Source organism: Dromaius novaehollandiae, chromosome 15 (genome assembly GCF_036370855.1).
Source record: "Dromaius novaehollandiae isolate bDroNov1 chromosome 15, bDroNov1.hap1, whole genome shotgun sequence".
In the NCBI taxonomy this organism is placed as follows: Eukaryota; Metazoa; Chordata; class Aves; order Casuariiformes; family Dromaiidae; genus Dromaius; species Dromaius novaehollandiae.
Window position 1 is genome coordinate 10,035,973 of NC_088112.1, and position 22,370 is coordinate 10,058,342.

General features: G+C 39.5%; 1 protein-coding gene across 2 annotated transcripts in view; it reads right to left on the bottom strand.

The window, feature by feature from the left end:
- Window positions 1-6,788: 6,788 nt before the first annotated feature.
- TTC1 (tetratricopeptide repeat domain 1) overlaps window positions 6,789-22,370 on the bottom strand; it is a 35,714-nt gene continuing 20,132 nt past the window's right edge. For both annotated transcript variants that reach the window (XM_026118650.2, XM_026118651.2), the window contains exons 6-8: window positions 21,978-22,126; window positions 15,583-15,637; window positions 6,789-7,438 (exon numbers count right to left, since the gene is read on the bottom strand). In XM_026118650.2, the coding sequence (XP_025974435.2) occupies window positions 7,305-7,438; window positions 15,583-15,637; window positions 21,978-22,126 (338 nt within the window). In that variant the 3' untranslated portion in view covers window positions 6,789-7,304. The remainder of the gene's footprint in view (window positions 7,439-15,582; window positions 15,638-21,977; window positions 22,127-22,370) is intronic.

A 22,370-nucleotide genomic window follows, 5' to 3' on the forward strand; every position in this document is an offset into this window, starting at 1 on the left:
GCCAAGCCTTAGGACACTTGCAATCAGAATCCAAAATTAGCTGAAAAAATTGCTTTTGCCCAGGCAGTCTTTCCCAGAAACACTGTGTTCCTATGAATTTGGCAGAGCTCATGAAATTCAGGGTGCCTAGGTTTTAGATGCTTTTCAGGCTGAGCTGATCTCACAGACCTGATTTTGTTCTGCACCAGGGGAAGCTGATAGACTTGGCTTTTTTGGTTACTCCTAATTTACAACTGCATGTGATATCCTCCTTTTCTTCGTACCGCTTCCCTTCTGTGCTGTGGACCAGCTTATAGTACCTGCCTTGGCCATCAGTACTTAGGTAATCAAAGACAGCAGGGAGGCAGCTGGGTCTCATGCAGGTGCAGCTGAGCTGCCTGCACGTCTGCTGCTCACAGTAGCAACCACTGTCTAACAGTCACATCTGCAGATGGTCTAGATCGATAGCTCCTTGCTCAGTAAAGCTGTGTTAATTTGCTGTCTGAGGAACTAGTCCTAGAGGAACTGGGAAAAGGGGAAGGAGGAGAAGCAGGAGGCAAGGCAGGAACGTGGCTCTGCTGCCGGAGATGCTCAGGGATGACAAGAGCGTCTCTGCCTGAGGAAGGACAAGAAAACCATTTCATGGGATGGGCATAGGTTAAGGTCCTGTTACTTGAATAGCAGGGTTGGTGCTCCCTTAAGGCTAAGTAGCTCCTGTTGAGCTCCTGTTTGAATAGCAGGTCTCAAGGGACGCGAGGGGCGGGTGGCAGGAAGACGGGATGGCGCCCTGCATGTTCACCAAGGCAGAAAGGGCGAGAAGGGCCAGGGTACTCACTGGGTGGTACCCAGCGTGCCAGCAGTGGGGCTCCTCTGCAGGCTGGGCTGTCACGCTTGCTGCCGGGGCACACGGCAGGACGCCGCAGGAGGCGAGACCTCCCGGAGCACCCCAAGGCCCACGGAAGCGTGCTGCAATGTAAAACTTCAACTAACAACAAGCAGGATTTGGTCAAGGTTTGTGGAGACCTTCCACATAGCTATTTGGACAGCTGCACTTTGTTGAGGAGCCTGTAAGACAGGGCTTTTTCTGGGGATAAATAAAGTGACAGTGTTTGCCTTTTCAAGGACCTGTGTATACACCTTAGAGCTTTCTGAAACATTAATTTTGGCAGCCCTGCTGGTCTGCCAGTACAGAGTGTATTCATCACCACAGCATGTAGCACAAGAAAGCTCAGGGCTGTGTGCTGGGTTGTGAGAGCAAAAATGCAAGCTCCAACCAGGAGGCTGGGTGAGTTACAGAGCCCTGGCAAACGTCTGCTGCTGGGGATCAATGCAGGAATGAATACGCATCAGATTACTAAGTATGGGAGACTACAAGGATCTTGTACAGAAATTTCTCTAATACCTCAGTGATTTTTCTGAATCTGTGAATAAACAAAGACAGACTCTGGAAATGACTGTATTTCACTGTACACTTTGGATTTATGGCCTGCAAAGCTACATCCTACAGAAAGCCATCTTGCCTGGGTTCACTCTGGGCAGCAGCATGAACCTCCTCCCTCCCTGCTGCAAGCCCTGCTGGGGGAGTGCTCCAGCTTCTCCATGTTGTAGGATCTATTCTAACCCAAAGCCCCACGCTGTGACCTTGCTCTGTGTGTCCAGGTCGAATGGAGGGGATGGAGCTGGTTTGAGTGGTGATGGAGAAACAGAGGATGAAGACTTCTCTTGTGGGTATCCTGCTCCCATCACACATGAAGTGTGATGAGGTAACAAAAGCAATGTAATCTGACATGTAGCATGTTGCAAATATGAGAGAATACAAAGAGGTTTGTGGTTCCTTTTCATACTGTTAACATTCCTGTACAGTAAGAAGGTTTGCACAGTCTCACTACTGAGAAAAAATACAAGCTTTGCAATAGGGTAGTGTAGTAGAATGACTTAATTGAGTGGACTGGCAATTACTGGGTATTACCTATTCAGAAAGGGTGGAGTAGGTAAGAGAAAAAACAATCAGTAATTTTAGAGTTAAATAGCTTAGAATAAAAAGGCTACTAAATGTGTACCAATGAACATGGTAACAAAGCTAAGGAAAGAGTACTACCTGGCATAGCAGGAAACAGATGAGCTGCGTTTTAAGTGCATTTGTAATGAAAAAATACTCTGAGTTTTCTAAAATTATTTCTAGAAATCATTCTCTAGATGGGATCCTGGATATGTAACTTTGAGCTATATTATAATGGCTAAAGACAAAAGTCAGTTAGTATCCTGCAAGCTGGTGGTTACATACAGACAGTCTGGAGTTAGTGTACATGCATATCTACCCATCTGTATACACACACACTTTTTTCCCATTCCTACTCCTGCTTTAAAAAAAATCCTAAAACTAGAAGGAAAAATTGGGCAAACGACTCTTTTTTCTAAGACAATCTCTTATTTCTAACAAATTGACAAAAAAAATGTAGATTTCTAAGAAGCTAGACCCAAAAGAAATAGAAAATTAAGAAAAAATACATATAGAGGAAAGTTTTGGCTAAAAACCCAGGAATTACAACAGTGATATAAAGGCAGCAATAAAAAAAAATAAAAGCAATGCATATGGAGGAAAAAAAAGACAAAGTAGGTAGTTGCTATAAACTTGATGCAAGAGAATACGATATTGATAAGGAATGCTGGGGGGGGGGGAAGACATGGCTAACAAAGGTAAGGACAGTAGAGGAGAAATTTTAATCCATGAGGAACAAAAGAAATGCAGTGGGCCCATCACTGTTGCAGACCATAAAAGTACTGGGGTTGAAAAGATAAGAGTACTCAATAAATGTTTCTCAATTTAAAATAAGTGGGATGATGTATTTGCCATTCTGTTAGGACCTGGGCAAAACAGTAATCATCACCTAAAAAGACAAAGATAGGCCCAGATATTTCACCTAGAACAGCCCACTGGCTCACCCACTTTCATACATGTTGCAATGCAGAAATAAGGTCAGTGGAGCAAAAGACAGCAAAGATGAAGAGCCAGGTAACTGCAGGCTGGTGAGCCTGCCATCAGGGAGAGGAATCTGAAAGCAGGATCAGAAATCCATCAATAAAGAATTAAAGCCATATGCACAATTAAGATCCATCAAAAACAGACCTTGTCCTTCAACCAGGCTTCATATGGCTAAATCTAGAGATGCATTACCTGGTATTGCACTCTATAAGATAAGCGATGTTTACAGATAAATATCTACAATATAAAATAGGTGATGAACATATGGATTAGGATTGTCTCCCTGACAGATCTCGAACAGTCTGTCACTATCCCTCAGGTAGGGATGTTTCCAGCGAGATTCTGCTCAAATCACTGCTCTCAGCCTGGTTAACACTTTCATCAAGTGACTGAAAAGCAGATCTAAAGTCGCTTCTGAACACACTGGAAAACTGTGGTAGGCAATCACACTGAATGACATATATAGCTCAGTAAACTGGGCCAATCAAATGTAACTTAATTTTGCATTTAGCTGCATTAACACAAGCAAAAAATATGGTCTGTAGCTACAGGAAAGAGGAGTATCTCATCTCTGGAAACAGGTAACCTAGAAAAAGCTTCAGAGAGGTCTGAAACATGGCACATCTGTTGCCAGAAGGCTTAACACAGTCTTTTGTGTACTCTATAAAGAGAGGAGTAAGTGAGCATGTTGTGACTTCTGCATAGCAGCAGGGAGGCAAACCTCAGCCTCAGTTCTGAGGTGCTTTCCTAAATGTCAAAAATTGGAAAGTCTAAGCCACAAACAGCATGGCAATCCTGGAGAAAGCTCTTCCCAGGGAGAGGCTTGAAGAAGCCCTGTCTCTTCAGCTTACAAAAAAGACCAATAGGCTGTTACTATGTAAGTATATCCATGGAGATAAAATGCCAGATACTAAAAATTTTTTAATTTTACAGAGAAGGAACAAGAAGGAACAAAGGCTGGGAGCTGAAAACAGGCAACTCAAAGTGGAAAAAAGGCACGTTTGTTAAAAACAGTAACACTGAGTAACTACTCTTGGAGCATATTAACAAGGGAAGTGGTCAGTTTAGAGCACTCATATTTAAAACTCAAAAAAATTCATAATACATTTCTTCCTATTAGAGGTTGTACACTGAGCATGTGCAATTCAAAGCACCCTAGCAACGTGGTGCATTTGTGGCCAATTACAACAGGAGGAACTACCAATTACCTTTCTGTAGACAGCTGTGACAACTACTTTAGACCAATTTAAAAAAATACTCTTCAAAAAGCAAAATAAATGCAATTGTTCAGGATTTGGACAATGCAAAAGGACTTCTTTCAGGCACTTAATTGGAATTTTAAAGTAGAACAGAACTTGCTATAATGGCAGATAACACATTTCAGAGCTTTCTGTTCTAGCCAGAGTGGCACTGGGAGCAGATATGACCTACAGATTTGAGTCCTCAGTACTGGTGTATCCAATTTTCAGTGACACTAACCTGCCTCTTTCACACAACACAATTAACTTACAAGTGTGAAAAGCAGATCAGCTGCAGTCCCTTAGCTTAATTTGTTCTTCCCTGCTGGATGCCTGATGTGTACCTATGGCTTTAAAATGAAGGAAAGTTGCACCCTTTCTGGACAGTGCGTTTGCATATCAGGTAGTAATTTCAAAAGTTTTGTTGTGCCTTTATTTTCTAGAAGAAGTTAACCAGCCTCCACCCAAGAAGGCACATCTGCAGCCCTCCAAGCCTTTAAAGGTACAAAGCAGGAATGGAACAGGAGGAAAACTTGCCACAGAACTCATCTGAGAGACAAAGAAGCAGTTTGCTACATCACTGGCTGTAATTTTGCACAGCAGCCCTACTTTGGTAAACATGCACACACTGTGAGTAAAGATAGCAATTAATTGGTAATTACCAAGGTATATAGAAAATTAGAAGTATCTACAGTAGCTTCAAAGTGGCTCCATTTACGTATGTTCTATGGGTGTGTACACTGCAGTTGAGCATTGCAGTGAATTTGCCAGGGCTCAGACCTAAGCAGCCTCACATTCAGCTATGCAGGACTACTGCAAGTGTTGGTAAACAAGACACAAGCCTACCTGAGCTCCTTTCCCTGCCCTTCAGGCCAGGTGGAGAGTTAGCTAACGAAGAGTCAGGGGCTCATCCTGCTCCAGGTGCAGACACTGTATTTCTTCCAGAGCCAGCCACTTGCTCACTTCCAGGCAGCAGAGAGCCTGCAGCAGCAAGAACACTGACGTCTCTACCCATCACATACTGAAGTAGGAGCTCTAGGGAAGTATGATTCAGACATACCCGAGTAGCTCCTCACTTTGGGCTCTAGCCAAGCTTATGAGCTTCAGCTCAGCACTGCCTCTGCCCAGGGCTCCTTTAGAGCAGCCTGGACATCTCTGCTCCCTAGTGCTCCAAGTTTCAGGAGAGATTCTTCACATTTACACTAGTCTCAATGCTCTGCCTGACCTAAGAAGCCTTCCTAGCATCTGAAGAGCAGAGTGGTTGCACAGCTGCCAGCATTAGCCTACCTGGAGCTGCACAGCCTCTTGGGTGTGAGCAGGCTCCTCTCCCAGCACCCTCCCTCACACCCACATTGTCCAGGTAGCTCAGCCCTCTGCCTTGGCACTGGGAGTCCAACACACCCAGTTGCTGGCTGGGAAACAAGCTCTCCAGCAACAGCTGTGCTCTGCCTGTGCTGAGGAGCAAAATGTTTCTTAAAAACCTCTCCTCCATACACCTACCAGCTTGCCCAGTCTCTATGAGTAAAGAACATTTGGCCTCACATGGTAGAAGCCTCAGTGCAGTAAAGCAAGACATAGTTACAGTCTTAGTGCATGGAAATCATAGAGGCTGTTTTCTGTTATTTAGTTAAATGACACTTCAATTATGCAGATGTGAAAGTCTGTGTAGGCCTTGCTGTGAGTAAGGGCCTCTCTCTCCTTTCAACAATGGCATTTGAATTCCTTTAAACGTATTCACTGCAGACTTACAGTTTACAAACTATCAGGCAACCATAGAGTAAAAACTAAAAATGCAGCAGGACAGAGTTAAACAACAACCCCCCCCCCCCCCCCCATGTCTGCCCAGACAAAATAAAAAATAACAGCACAAAGAACTGGTCCCCCCAAACACACCTTAGCTTGAGAGATGCCCCTTTCAGGCACATCAGCATACAGACTGGGCTTAAGGCATGCAACTGCTAAAATTTCAGCCCTTAAGTACACACACACAAAGAGTTCCTGAAATAAGTTTAAGATGACAACTAATAGCCAACAGGCAACTACTGCTAATTATTTAATTAAATTGTGTTTTGAAATCTGCACAGAGACAACTGAAAAATCTGCCTCCAATATAAACATTCCAGCATTGGTATAAAAAATAGTAGGCAGCAGTTACAAAAGATACTGCTTCTCCAAAATCTCAATAAACTACTTGAACACATACATAAAGATATTTCAAAATTCTCAAGGTCTAATACACTATGAAGATCTTTTGCAATCAACTTTATCTGCAATATGAATGAATCTCAGACAAGCAAATACCAATAATTTTATGGTACCAAAGTATATGTACTTGGTACATAGCTTGTCTGTCATGTCCAGAAAAATTAATAAAAAGTAGAAAAACTCTAGTGTAAGGGTGGCCCCAAGGCTGATTTACTGATATTGCTATAAAGACGACAGGAAAAAAAAACAAACACAAAGAAACCCCCAAATGCCTCAAAATAGCGTCTTGCAAATTTGTTATTTGTGGGTAGTTACAAGCATTTTTAACAATGCCACCACAGGAAGAATTCGTATGGGCAAGAACTTCACAAACCAAACCAACAGAAATATCAAGCCTTTATTACAAAGAAAAATTATTCCACAGAAGAGGTTGGCTTGCTTGCATGCATGCAGTCAGTCATATTCACCTGCTGAGTGTGAAGAAGTGCTCCTTCTAGATTCATTAATTCCCCAAGACACCATTAGGCTTTGTATTTGGCTACAGGTGCATGGGCATTTTGATTCAACTGAATTGCTTGCTAGAATTTTGTTGCCAGCATTGAATGAGCCAAGGAATGAACCTGGCTGTCAGGCAAGCCAAACACCACAATGGGCCAGGGAGGGGGGAATAAATTAAAAAAACAAAACAAAACCCACCACACACACTGGACACAAAGTTATCACTAAGAGAAGTCAAATGACTTGCTTTACATCCACATTGTAAATAATTTCACAAGCAGGGAGATGAATATGCTCAAGTCTATCTTTGCTTGGATAGAGTGATAAATGTTTACAGAATCCTTTCATGCAAGCACCTGGTCATGAAGCCTGAAAACCAGCAGAATTAGACTGAATTCATGTTATCTGTTGTTATTGGGATTTTGAACAAAATTAATAGAGTATGAACCAGTCGATGAATCCTGTTTTATCTGGAAGTTTTCTGTTGATAGGCCAAATGGGCGAAGAACCAAATTCCCAAGATCCTTCAGTTTGCCTAAATGAAAAAGAGAAATAATGTGTAAGTAATAAGCAGAGGGGAAAACTCCCATTGAATTATGCCTGACTACACAGTCCAACTATACAAGGTTAAGGTAAGTGCTGTGGAAGTGTCTCCAGTTTGTTAAATATTCAGGCACTCAAGTGAATTAAAAAAATTCCAATTATGATATAGTTACTATTAACTTTGGAGTTGAAAACAGAGCACTTCGCCAATCCTGAATGGTCTATCAGGCAGTGCTGCTGAAGACTCAGGGACTGCAGACACAGGATTTGTGGCTATCTAGAAGTGTCTGATTTCCTCAATCACAGGGTCTCGTCATGAGTTTCCTAACTTGTAACAAGGCATTGCTCTTCTCCATGCTTAACACTGGATTTAGCCTCTGATAACTGCCAACACTCAATTTTCAAACACAAAGTTTTCACGTCCTGCTGTTTTCAGTGTAGCTATAGCTCTGTAAACATTCAATTATAGTATGACTGCCCAGTTTCCTAGACTTCCAAAAGAAACAGAGAAAGACAAGCTTCAAACTCTGCTTGTTTGTAATTACTAAAACCTCCTTTATACATGTGTATATTGATATCAAGAAAAATAAAACCAATTCTTCCATGCAAATGCACTTGCACCTGCAGTTACATCTGAAGCATATAGCAACTTTACAGCCATTTTACTTGCAAAAAACTTGGCACATATTTAAAGACATGACATCGTGAATTCACATTCAAACTACAGCTCTCTAATTTATCACTGTTAAGATGTCCAAGCAACCATTATTTTACAAGTACTGTTAAATTTATATAGGGTATGATAGTTAATAAAATCGAAAGGCTTCTATGATACATACTATAAAAGCTTTCTGACTCTTTGAACATGAATCTGACTACCACCTAAGTAAGGGGGAGGACAAAAAGGGGAAATCCCTTAAGTCATCTCTATTACAGAGATGATAGAATAGATAAACAGCACAGATGAAATGCATGAAATAAACAAGAAGCAGAGGTTGCTCTAAACAAGAAATTAAATAAGAAGCTTCAATGTTGGCTGAACACTGGCTAGCTGAGCTGCTGGCATGATGCAGCAAAGATGAAGGAAGATGGTTGTTTTTTAAAAAAAAATATTATTTTTCATCTGGCTTTGATGCAGAATTGTAGACTAACTCCCAAGGAACAAAGAAGAGAAGTTTGTACAAGTTGAAGCCAACCCCAGGGTTGCATCCACAGGCTACATACTATCTTCCAAAAAGTATTCTACTGTTACTAGATCTTCAAGACAACAGATTTTGTTTTGTAGGGAGTTTTGTGTGTGCACATGGAGGGGGAAGACAGACAACAACGAAAGCTGGCAAAGAGGCAGACCAGTTAAGCAGCTGAAGTAGTCACAATCACGTAACTAAGAAATGTACAAATGCCACACCTATTCCTACTTCTATATGTATGCTTTCTGTAGACCATCTCAGTTATGAAACACATGTTCTACATTATCTTAGGCATCTTCCCCTTTATTTCTATTTCTAAACTCTGAATATATTAAAAGAGCAGCTGCATTTGACGTATTAGACTAACTGCAAACTAATATGAACTCCTACCATATGTAGTTTCTTCTCTTTTGGTAAGGTGTGTGTGTGTTTGTTTGTTTTTAAAAGCATCTAAGACAAATTCTCCCTTGAAGCTCCCTGCTTCTGCCCAGCAGTGCAATCATCACCATGGCCATTTACTAGATTTCCTCACTACAAGACACAGAACACTCAGAATTTAATTAGGGCTTTGCTGCTAAGCCCTACTGAAGCAATAACTTCACAATAATGATGTAGAACTACAGAAACATGAGGAGGAAAGTCCTACACAAGTCCTGCACAAAAAGAGATGAGCAGTATTTATGCTATATAAATGGAGTACAAAGGGGTCAAGTGATTTGCCTTGCTTGACATGGCAGGCCTGTGCCCATGCTCAGAACAGAAAGCATATCAAAGTCTTAACTTAGCCAGTTGATGCAAGAGATAAAGGGCACACTGTTTGGCAACAGCTTAACTTGATTTCACCACCACCACAATAAACCAAAATATACCATTGTTTCAATTAATTGGGGCAGGGGCAGCCTTTTTGAATACAGATTCACAGAAAATACACAAAGACAGCTGAATAAAAATGCTTACATTTTTCTTCTAAAGAAAAACTCAGTATCGCATAAAGAAACTAACAGTTATCATTACTACCGTACTCCTAAGTATGCCAATGTAATTAAGAGCTTGTGTCAAAGTGCTGGTTCACAACTGGATCTCTTTGAGATTTGTGTAATTATTTTAAAGCAAGACTAGTGTTTGGGAATCAAAATGGAAATTTTGCAGTTTTATGCGGGAAACAAGCAAACAAACAAAAAAAATCACCTTAGTCTACAAAAGCAATCAGTTGGTCAAACAGTGGGTTTTTTTCAGTTTGATTTTTTCCTGTTTGGATTAACAGATGAGGTGGTCAAGTGTTTTGGACAAGGTCATTCCAGTGAGTGGCTCAGCTAAAACTAGCTTTGTTGTACCAGTCTTTTAAGCTACACTATATTTAAGATAAATGAACTATTAAGCCAAGCTGATAATTTTTACACTGCATCCGAAAAGCATTTTGCTTATAGAACTGTAAAGCTCTTCAGAGCATCTCTGTCATTGAGATGAATAGTTGCTATGTACTTTTAGACAAACGATTGGTCATTGCTTAGTTTCAAGTTTTGGGGTGAGATGAGTCTTTGTCTACTAGTGGAAGAATCCTGGCATAGTCTGGCATTCCTAGAGCCAGTTGTAAACAGTTTACAAGTTATCCAAGCCTTGCAGCTGGCTCAGGAGCAGGCAGATGAGTTTGCCTGTCTCAGGAAACAGTGAAAGGTCTTTTCTAATCAGAGTTATTATGATGGCTCCTTTCCGGTCACACTAGAGCCAATAAACACAGAACAACTGTCTTGGTATTCTTGCTTGTAGCTAGGCCAGTTCTTTGGGTGAGGCTAAAGACTATATGTTATATTTAATACTATATTCTTCATCTCACCCAGCTTTGACTGAATAATTAAACAATGCAGTCATAGGTCACCTTCCTATTCAATCATTTAAATCCACCTGTAGCAATATCTTTTGGTGCAGCCACATTTATTAAACTGTTAATGAAGCAGAAAAAAGCCTTGCCTTTTCCAGGAACAGGAGCCCAAAGCACTGCTCCTGCTGCTTCAAGCACATAAACCCATCATTGTAGGAAAGCACTGTTTCCTCCTCCCCCACTCTCCTTTCATCTCTAAATTAAGATTTGTAGTTTAGTCCACTTCCCTCCCTTCCCCTCCTGCCCCCCCCTCCCCCCCAAGAAAGAAAAGCTCTCTTAAAAGAGAGATTGTGCTTGAAGGAGGGGGAAAAAAAGAAAAAAAAAGCAGCAAGCTTGTGGAGCTGTGACTCAGCTCGAGTTCTCAGCAGCCAAACGCTCATTTGTCCTGGAGCAGCGTCAGAGTCTCCGCTTTGAGGCAGTATTTTGATAGATCTTGTTGTTCTTGATATTTTAACATACATGTCTACTTTTCACCTAGAACTCCAACATACAAAATTTGCTCATCAAAACAATATGCACAGGTTAACACGAAAACTAACTGGTGAAATTAGTATATGGCTCAGAAGTCTGTAATTCATTATTCACCTAAACTTCCTGTGGCAAAAGGGAGATGCACAAGATTTCTCACTTTTTTGTTGTAATGAAAAAGCCAAAACTGAGTCTTTTTTAAATTCTTCTAGTATAGTTGCTAGTGTTAATGTGTTGGCTTGAAGTTGAAAAGCTAGATATTGTTTATGCTGAATACAAAATTTTACAGCTTAGAAATTTCTTGATGATGTTTCATCTTTGGAGAACTTACTGTATTTCCAGCAACATTTCTGAAGCAACTGAAAGAGCCAGGACAAATCTTCTACCTTTCCCTAAATTGTATGTGTATCAGTTCTTGTTTACACTATCAAGGCTTTGCCTCTTCGTTTCAAAGACAGCATGGCCTTCAGTATATTTAAAAAAAAAAAAAAAAAAGGCAAAAACAACAAATCACCACCTTATTTTTTAGGCACTAGGCCTGCTAAATATGCTTGCTGATCTCAAGTAGCTGGAAAAAGCTCATATTGATAGAAAGGCCTAGGTGGTAAGTTTTGATAGGCCTTCCTGTTACTCTCATTAATCACCACATATATTTTACTGTTTTCTGGAATGCGCTCATTTATAACTTAAGTTGAAAGTCCAATAGTTCTTAATTAGATTTGATGAATTCAACGTGCATAAGCTGGGTTACATAGATGGCATATACCCGCCGCTTTTTTTTTTTTTTTTTTTAAACTAATATACTTTGCTTCCATGTAGCCATGCAGCAAACACTACTGCCATCACAAACCCTAGGCTGCTAAACCTTTCTAAAACTAAATTCCCCTCTTCTCACATGCTCTCCCCAAAGGAGCTGCTCCTAGTTATCGCAAAAATGATAGTTTTTTTTCTAAACAAAAAACAGCTGGAAATTTTCAGCTTTAAAGTCAGAAGAAAAATAAACACCAAAAATGGTTAGTATGGGTTCACATCCTGGACAATTACTGAGGCATAGGATGCTCATGTTGTGAAAGCATAAAGGGAGCGAGCCACATGCATTTAAAAACTACTTTAAAAAAATGTGCTATAAATTAAGCTTTAACTATGTTGTGAAACTCCAATAAACTGAGGTTAGCTGCTACTGAGCAAACTTCACTAACAAGTGGCAACACTTACCTGCAAAGACTGAATGGAAAATATGAAAATAATTTAAATGCCAACACTAGCTTTGGAAAAGTTAAACCTTTGCAGAATACACAGCAGAAGTGAACTTGTTTTGGCAATAAAACATGTGTGTGTATGTGTATATATATATATATTATTTTTAAATGTCATCAACTTCATTAATCACATGTCCTACCACTTACATGCAAGAATTCATAGTTACGCAGTCTGGAAGAAGAATCCAGCCAAGAATGTGTACTCTGATTTATTTACACACAATCACTTAAGAACTGGTGGTTTCAGGTTCTTAAAAACTATGTGGTAACAAGCTGTAGCACAGGAAAACAAGAAACCCTTGCAGAAGGGAGAGGAGGCACTTTTGTTGTTTTTTGTACACAGTTCTAGTTTTCATGACAGGTTATCTAGCTGGGTATACCAGGGCTTATTTTTAGTTTAAAGAATAAAAGCCTAGAAAAAACAATGTTACTGGCTGATTCATTGACTACAATAGGAATTCAGTGTAATCTCAAACTTCAAAGAAGCTAAAGCATAAAGTGTGACATTCTTTCTGAAAGATGTTATTCTTCATATAAGCTTAGTGCCAGCGCTCCCAGGGCAAGCCTGGCTCTGCCTGGAACTATTAGAGGTGTCCAACTTGCTCTCCGGGAGCTAGGAAACCCAGGGTACAGCACAAGCACCAGCGCTGGCTTCCCCGGGAGAGAGCAGGGAAACACTTGCACACCTGGCACCGTTTCCCAATAATCAGATAATCTCCTAACAGATTACAGCAAGCAATTGTCTATTCTGACACAGTACTCAGTGGGTAAATGCTGTTAACCAGGTCCTTGAAAAAGAAAAGTTGAAGCAGCTTAAAACAGATACATGGTACAGCAAAAACAATCCATACAGATGTCTCAAGCACCAGGCTATTTCGAGCTTGTCTTCTTTCACTCCTTCCAGAACTCCCCCCTAGCCCACAGCTGTAAGGATCGGTCTTTGACCTCACGTAGAACAGCAGCATTTTGAAAATCTTGGGAAGTATTTCCCTCCCAGGCCTGCATCATTAGACCCATGATGTCACTATTTCCTCTCTTTGCAGACAGGATACAGGGAATTTAATAACACTTAAAAAATGAGTCTGGTTACCACCATATTCCAAATTTAATTTCAAATGCTCTATTAAGAGAATGTATTACAAAAAAATTCCTCAATTTGTGTGTTACACTAGTGATCACAAGCACAGCTAAGAATAAAACACCACCCAGCCAAATGACATCATGTAATTTTGACAATGGATGTGACAATTTGTGAATCATGTCACACAAGAGCCAAGGATACACTTAGGGTTAGATGCTGTATTACCTCACTCTTGCTCTGGTTGTCCTTCCTGGCTGTTTACACCAGCACGTCTCCTTGCACATATTTAACATCATTGAGAAGGGATTTCCTTCTCCAGAATCCCAACAGAGACAGCCTGAGCTGGTTCTCCAAAAGACCAGTCCAAACCTGAAATCCTCACTGCCCCTGGTTTAACAGCTTATAAAAAGATCAAATCTAATCAGAAATCTAGGCAAAAATTATCAATCTAGGATTGGGCTTTAACGACAGTTTATTATGCCAGGTTTATTGTTTCAGTATAGTCCCTTGTGATCAGTGAGGTCCTTTAGACATTGATAACAATAGTACAAAGAGAGAATTCAAAGAATTTCAAGAACTGCTTTCATATTACTCAGTGTTGAAACCAATCTCATCTCCTACAGATGGACATCATCCTTCTAACAGTTTTCTGCATTTGTCATTTATTTATACCCCATCACACAATCTTATTTACCTCTGGCTTATTCTAAGTAGCTCCTGACTGCAGCTCTAGAAAGCCTTCCTGCAAATTTACTTAAATTTACCAGGGCAAGATAGGTAGAAAACAAGCAAATCAGACTCACTGCACTGCATTCAAGAAACATTCAATTAACGAAAAAACCTGACTTCCAGCAGAAGCCCTTGAAACAGTCTGCTCTTATCAAGTATTTTAAGAATTAGTATTACAGTATGAAAGACACTGAGTTTATTTAACCTGATTCTCCAAAGACACCCTCTTCCCTTTTCCCATCCCAAACCCTCATGTCTACTCACTTCAAAACAGTATTTCAGCCATTACTTGTCACACCTAGAATTAGCAAACAAATAACTTCCGAAAGCTACTTCTGATACAGGACAGGTACAGTCAGTTTCTCTTTTTAAGTAATACAGCTATTTGTTCTTGCTCTTTTGTGTGGATTTTCTAAACAATACAAACAAAAAGAAAGAAACTCATTTTAAAAAGCACCATTATGTCTGGAGGGTTTGTGCTGTGTCTGAACCTAAAAGAAAGCACAAATCCTTTTAACTAGGAGGCAATAAGAATGCTGGCAGAAGTTTTTTGCTTTTTTTTTTTTTTTTTGAGGGGGGAGGTTCTCCCCCAAACTATTATGAATACTTAGTTTAACCATGAAGCTGGAACTTGTGTAAGGAAGTGCTTTATTCTTGTTAATATTATACATGAAAACCAATCTTGCTTGGGCAATCAGCTTTAAATAGTTATCCTTTTGAAATATATCACTCCATTTCAAGTATTATCCAAGCAATACCATACAACACAAGGATGGGAGGAACATATATTTAAATTATATTAATTAAATTCTGTTTTCTATGAACAGTTTCAGTCAGCAGTACCCTTTAGTACAGAATTGTAGAAGTCAAAACTAACCAGACAATGAACAACGTAGTTAGGAGATCTGATTGTATTCCCAGCAATGCCTAAGGCCTGTTTGCAACACTAGGTAAGTTTGCTTCAGCCTCTACAAAAACAAAATTGAGATACTACAGAAAACTGAATAGATGTGAAGACTTGGAAGTCTATAGGTGGAAAATGCTACATAAAGAACCACACTTATTTCTTCAGACACAAGATTAAATATAGCTGCACAAGATCAAATATGGGTGACTTTTCAGTTAAGGGTTTGATGAAAAGCCTGTCTTTGCCTTTTTTTTAGGGGAATGTTTCTTTTAAAGGTTTACTTGCAGGGCAGGAAAGAATGGAGACATAATAGTTCTGTTTCAAATCATTCTTTCTTCTCTTTTTCATGCATCAAAGAAACCATTTTTAAAAAGTTTGAGTATTTTTCTTTAAATTTAACTAATAGTTTTCTCAATAACAGAGCATGATCTGACTACAACTTATTATGGATAAAATTAAGCAATATAGAACTATAAAATTTTGTTTAATACAGAACAAGCATTTCCTTTAAGACTTACCTTCTTTAAGTTTTATATAGGAGATCTGTGTAGTCATGCATTTTTATTTTCCTAGTTGACTATTAAGATTATTATGGAAGCAATTTATATGTACAAGCTACTCACCTAACATTTCTTTCTTTAATTTTTCATTCCGCTCTTCAATTTGTCTAGGTAATCGCTGTGGGAAGCAAGAGGAAAAACTGGAATCAGATGCATGCTTTCAACAATACTGTGGGTGATTTGCATACTCATATCCAGGATGCACTGTTCATGGCTTAAAAGAAATCCTTATGTCAAACTGACCCTTTCATCTTATTTAGGAAACCTATATTCACCCTATTACACCAGTTCATATAAACAGTAAGCTGTAATTTGTAAGTGCAGGTTTCATACAGGCATACATTTTTACTGCTGAAAAACAATTCTGATCTGTTTTCCTGGTATTTTAATTGACAAATTTATTGAATTTAAGAGACTTAGAATTAAAGTATATTTTTAGCCCTATCTCCTGTGTTGCATGCATTTAATTTGGTAAGAGAGAGTGAAGGAACTAGCAAGCACAACGTCTGACTTTGAACATAAACACAGAGGTGTATGGAGGGACACAGCCATGAATTCAGATCTTGCTGGCATGACACTTCAAGGAAATCTCTATTATGGAAAGATGAGGAAAGATGCAAATATGAATATTTTATCAGAACATCACTGAATTAGTTGTCTGTGAACTTCAGGACATAGTTTAATGAGCAGCATCTTATTATGCAATCTATTTCAGGCTTCTAAAGAGGAGAGGGTATTACAAATGAGGGCCCTGATCTGGCAATTTTCATTGTATGAAGCAAAGTCCAGCAGTTAATCTTGAGCAAGGTACTCCAAGTTAACAGTTCAGGAACTTTTTTTTTTTTCTTCTCTTTTTTTCTCTTCAGAACTGGTACCAGTGTTAAGATCTGTTGTATCATCACAAAGAAAACACTTGCAAATGCTTCTAATGAGCATTAAGTAACTGCATGCTCTGTGCATTCCTAATAATTACAGATTCCCATTTATGCCTAAAACAGCTGTGACTCATCTTCCATCTTTGCACAGTAATGGTGTTTTGCTAAATGAATGCTATGACCACTTTTAATTAGAATTCTACATTCACTACAACTAAAGTTACCATTGCATCATTTAAATTATGTGGCAGTTTACTGTACATCAGTTAAATACAGTATTGAAACAAAATACAGCATGAATTAGTCACTTTTTATAGGTCTTTTTCATACTTTCAGAAGCAACTACTTCAAGCTTTTATACTATGCTTATCACCACATAATCCTGCCATTTGAGGATGCAATTACAGTCGTAACTATGTTCTCTCTTCTTGTGGAGGTCAGAGCAAATGAGACAGCTCTGCTCTAATGGTGCTATCAGTAAATTAATTACAGTTGCTGACTGTGGTAACAGGTGTGGGATTCACTCCACACACACTTCCCTTGTGATAATTGGCTTCTGAACACAGTTAAAGAACTCAATTTCCTGATCTTGTTCCTTCCTGAAATTTATAGCTCCAGTCATCATGTATGGGTTTGTCATTCTGATGATACTGCTACAGTGAAATAAGATGTTCACCTCAAGAAAAAGCTCCTTGACAAGGCAGCCTGATTATTCTCTCTTTTCAAAGCAGTATATACTGGTGAAGACAGGCAAATACAGTCCATTTTCTGCAGTAATGGGGAAGAGAAGCAGTATACCCCAGAAAACCAGATAAATGAATACTAAGGAATATAATGCAGACACATATGGATGGCTAAGCCTGAAACCAGCCCAGGCCTGGTATCACCACCAGTGAGCCAGATCTAATTAGCCCAGTCAGACCCCATCTGACTTCTGCCGACCCAGAGGGGCTTATTAAGTTGGGTGAGATCTGGACCTGAGCTGGCTGCATGAAAGCATGTGTGGCTATCCCCAGGCTCTAACTTCAGTTTAGGTTGTGGCCATGAGATTTGCTGAATCTTGGATCAGTTTGGCGTATACAGCATCTCTCTTTAGCAGGAAATGAAGGCACAAATACTAGATCTGAAATACATATTTCATGTTTTGTCCATCTGAATATTAATATTCTGAAGACGCACTATTTCTCACCTCCCCAAAAATACTTGCAAGGTTAGTTATCTATAGAAAGGTGTCCATAAGCACAGCTGTTTATCGTGTGTTTATGACACTCCTTTCAAGTAGAGCTTCTTTTGGTAATTAGCACGTTTATCTGGCTCACCAGTCCCTCAGAAGCTGTGTGGAAGCTAAAATTCACATAACACTGTTATACACCTGCTAAAAAAAACCCTAAAGATTGATACCACATAATTAAACACTTTCTGGGAAAGCATCAATAGGGATTATTTGGCCACAAAACACTAATTTCAAACGGTTTAATCTGGCATTGAAGATGTCAGAGTAATTAAAGTGTGCCACACAGGGCTTTAGAGTCAAAACATTAATGCTGAACTCCTGAAATAAAAGCAGTACTGAAATTATAGAGCAGGTACACCAGAACCAAAGCAAAGAAATATTGTGTAGTGAAGATTTTTTTTAAAAGTCAACACAATTTTTATATCCAGTAAAGCAGTATGCCAAATATTTTCTATATATAGGAAGGAGAATTGGTTCTAACAACAAACAAAGCTAATTATTTGCAAATAGTCTTGATGCATCATTTTTATTATTAGTGGTGGGGGTGTGTGGGGGAATGCTACACTATTTCTGCAGAGAAGAGTGGACTTCAGATTAAAATAAAGCAGAGCCTCTTAGTCCCCTGCATATTACAGTTATATTAATTACATACATGGAATTAACATTATAGTGGATTGTTTCCTATTGTGAAATTTCATTATATTTAGAAGAATGTAGAACTAGCTGTCCGGCAGCATTTCATCAACACATATTCAAGAGAGGAGTTTTAAGCTACAGTTTCAAAAGACTGCCTCTACCCTGAAACTTGACACAGAACAGGAGCAACTCAAAGCAGAATGCCCTAAATCCCATTGAGGTGTAAATTGAGGGCGTTTTGTACAATGTGTTCTGCACCACATGTCAGCCTGGAGTCTCTGCCTAATAAAGTGAGGCCAAGGAGCAGAAGGTATATGTAACAGCCTCTGTGCTTCCCAGCTACAAAAATTAAGAACAAATTACTGATCACTCTAAAACATTCTTGAAAGATTGCCGGAAAGAACACACTCTTCTAGCAGAAATCTCCACTGAGAGGTTCCTGAGCAAGGGCTTATTTGTGAAATTCTTAAAGAGATGAGGCATACTCACTGAAGGAAGATCATGGTGTTGCAAGAGGCATGAAGGACCGGTATCTATAACTATAGAGGCTTCCAATCAGCTGAAACATATATATTTTAAACCCTTTACATTTCACACCACCTACTGACACTGCTCCTGATCTGTGGAGTTGACGGCTGGTGGTTCATGACAATCCATCTGGTCTTCACAGCTGTTCTTTGTATGAAGAGCTGCTAAAATGCACTAAGAGCATGCAACCCTTATGCTCTAATATTATTTTACCAAGTAACTGATCAGATTAGGCTAGATCCAGAAAGAGGCTTAGGGTAGCATTAAGAGACTACAGAATACTCTGGAAGCTACAAAAACTAAACGCTATCATTTCCTTTACAAATGTCAGCAGACTCCTCGGTTGAATTACCGGATCAGTTAAGCGACAGTCTCAGCTAGAAGACTGAACGAGGCCAACACATATACACTTTTCTAGACTATGATAGACCCATCACATTCACTACCCATGCAGTAACGATGTTTGACAAGCTTGTCATTTACTAGGCCATCGCCAAGAGCTAGGTGCTAAAGTGCTCCCCCGCTCTCAATCAGATGCATGCAACAAGCATCAGGGGGTTGTTTCACAGTACAGCAAACCGACCTTGTCATGGGCTGCTGCCAGAAGGGATGGCCCCAGTCCCTGCACTACCTTGACCACACGTTCTTTCCTTCTCCCTGGCGCTTGCACCAGGACTTGCCTGACACCAGGAAGCCAATGCCACAGAAAGCTATTCACTTTGGGGCTCTTTGGTTGCTGGCTTTGTCTGTTGCTGTTTTTCCTCTTGGCAGGGCTAGTTCTCTGCCAGACTAACACACAGGCGTCTCCATGGGGTTGGGCAAGGGCTAGTACCAGGACCAGCGCCAGCACCAGGAAAGCAACCGCACAGCATCTGCAGCAGCAGGCAGATCAGCTTGGCTGTCTTCTGAAACCACACCCTTAGCACAAACAGCACTAATAGGAGTTACACAGTTAAGCAGAATATTTTTCTGCCATCAGTGTAACTGATCCAGTCCCAAAGGAAATAATTTCAGGCAAGGCTTCTTGTCTAATATGCTATTAAAGCAGTTTCTAATCTGACACCTACAACACTACATTATGGAGGGGGGAAGTCCACACTAATGATTTATTTTCTCCAATGGGGAATTAAAACAACTAAAACTAAGACTTTCAAACAGATTTCAGCATTAACGTATATAAAGTGCTTTTAGAGAAGATTCCGGAGGTGAAACACATGATTTTGTTTCTTCCGTGGTGCAGAATATGTTGCAGGTTCACTGATGGGAAGGTGAACTTTAAGTAATCATGCCCTCTGAAAATTTAAATAATTAAAAAAAAAACCCCACACACCATCATATGGATTCAGGTGCCCAACTAAGCATTGTTTTAAAATTATATCCATTTGCCTTAAACAAAAACTGAACTGTCTTTTACTTCCATTTTTCCCTGAAGAAGATAGACAGCTCTTTGCAGGCTCTTGTTAAGCCATTAAACCACCATGACCTGAAGCTCCCACTTCGATAGAAAGCGACCACCACTGTATTCTTCATAGCAGTTACCTTTCGAGAACACGTTCCTTCAAAACCACAGGCTGTCCGGCCTTCTCTCTACCCTATTTATCCTTTCAACATGCCTTTACAACCTGTTTCCAAAAATAAGAGCAGCAAGCAGCCTTTAAGAGGAGCTTTCTGCACAAAGCAGCTCTCCCTACCTGCCACCCCTTACCTTGTGAAAAGACCCTCTGAACGTGTCAAATCCACCGTTATTTTTCACATTAAGTGTTAACATCCTAAATACCACTAGAAAAATCATTTCCTGCTGGTATTTTACACAAAGAGTTGCTTAAAACCTCAAATCAACAGGCTGTGGGAGTGACTTTAAATCCCCATTGAGTAGGGATTATTTACATGTTAGACTGGGGTTTCAGGAAGCGCTAGGGGTTTACCTTTGTCCATCCAAGTCACTCTGTCCAAAAACCCAAGGAAACTTTCAAAGCATTATCTTACACTTGCAGAGATATGACAAAGATTCCTCAAGAAACCTTTAATCCTGAAGTATTTGTAATGTTGACTGAAAGCAGACACTGGAGCACAATATTAAAATGCAAAACTCATTTTGTTTGGTAGTGAAGAAAGTAGCTGAATCAGGACACACTGCTGTTTGTGACCACAAGGTGCCATTTTCTTTAAGTGAGAGACTACGTTCCTAAAGATTAATAGCAGATTTAAGCCAGTGTTAGTGGAACAGCTCAAAGCTACCAACACACACTCAAGGCATAGCAAAAAGACAAGAGAAAGCAGTCAAATTGAGAAACAAAAAAAATAAATATCAAGATTTTGAAGCAGACTTGCAGGTAATTCAAATGTAGCTACAGACTATGATAGAAACCTGTCTCTTTGCTATCCCCAGTGTTATATAATTAATCAGAAAGGTAATTATTTTAAAATTATGCCATAAAGGCATTTGACTGCAAACTCACCAATCAGAAAATTAACTCTACTGAAGGACAGACAGACTAACCAATTACATAGCTAGCAAAAACTGTATTACAGAGTACCTATATTCTGATGTCCAAATTGCAGATCCTATTTGAAGTGATGGCTGCTAAAATGCAGCAGTGGCTTAAGATGAGGTAAGGACTGAAAACAGCCAATATTTCATACCTTCTGGCCTATATCACATTTCTAGCACATGCACAGACACAAATACTGTGAGAATCAGAAGCCTAAGGTTTGTCAGAAGTTTATCAAAATGTTATTTAACAAATCATGTTTTGAAAAGAATTTAATTATTTTAAAGACATTACTGCACTGAAACAGTTTCATGATATTCTTGGGGGTGAATCAAATTAGAGCAAAGTAAGAACTGTAGTATATTCAGTGATAAACTTGGTGGGTGGTGGTTGGAAAGGGCTATTCAACAGGTGGAGTTGTAATTTTATGTTAACAGCTCAGAATACCCACATTTACTTTCACACACATTTTATGAGGGTTAAAAAAGAACTATGCTTTGGACCTCAGAATGATCATGGAAGTTGCGGCAGTTCATATGCTCTTCCTTACATAAAACCAGAAGAGAAAACCAGTACACTTTTTGACTCAAACTAAAATTATCACCACTGCCTTTGAAGCAGCACTGAATATTTAGATTAGGAAAGAAAAGGCCTTGTTTTAAAGTTAGCTGAAGGTATGCTGAAAAAGCTTACCATGCAAGCTTCTCTGGCTTGATGAATTGATGGATCTTTTTCTAGGATTGTTTTATAATCTTCCAGAGCTTCATCTAGTTTTTCTGTTTTTTCATATAGTTCTGCTCTCCGCAGCAAAGCTCTAACATAGTTAGGATCTAATTCCACTGCTAGAAAACAAAAGCAAAGCACAATGTTTTACTTGAAACATTTCTACATTCCACTACACAACAGTGCATATTAAATTCTTGATGTTAATAGTTACCATCTTTGTAACACAGCTTAGAATCAAGCAGAGTAGCAGTTTAAAAGATAAGGCATAACTCAGAAAGGCATATCTTGCACCAGCATATGAAAGTCTAATGCAAACGATCCTGTTTGATTTAAACCATATAATCTACCACTGCGTATAGT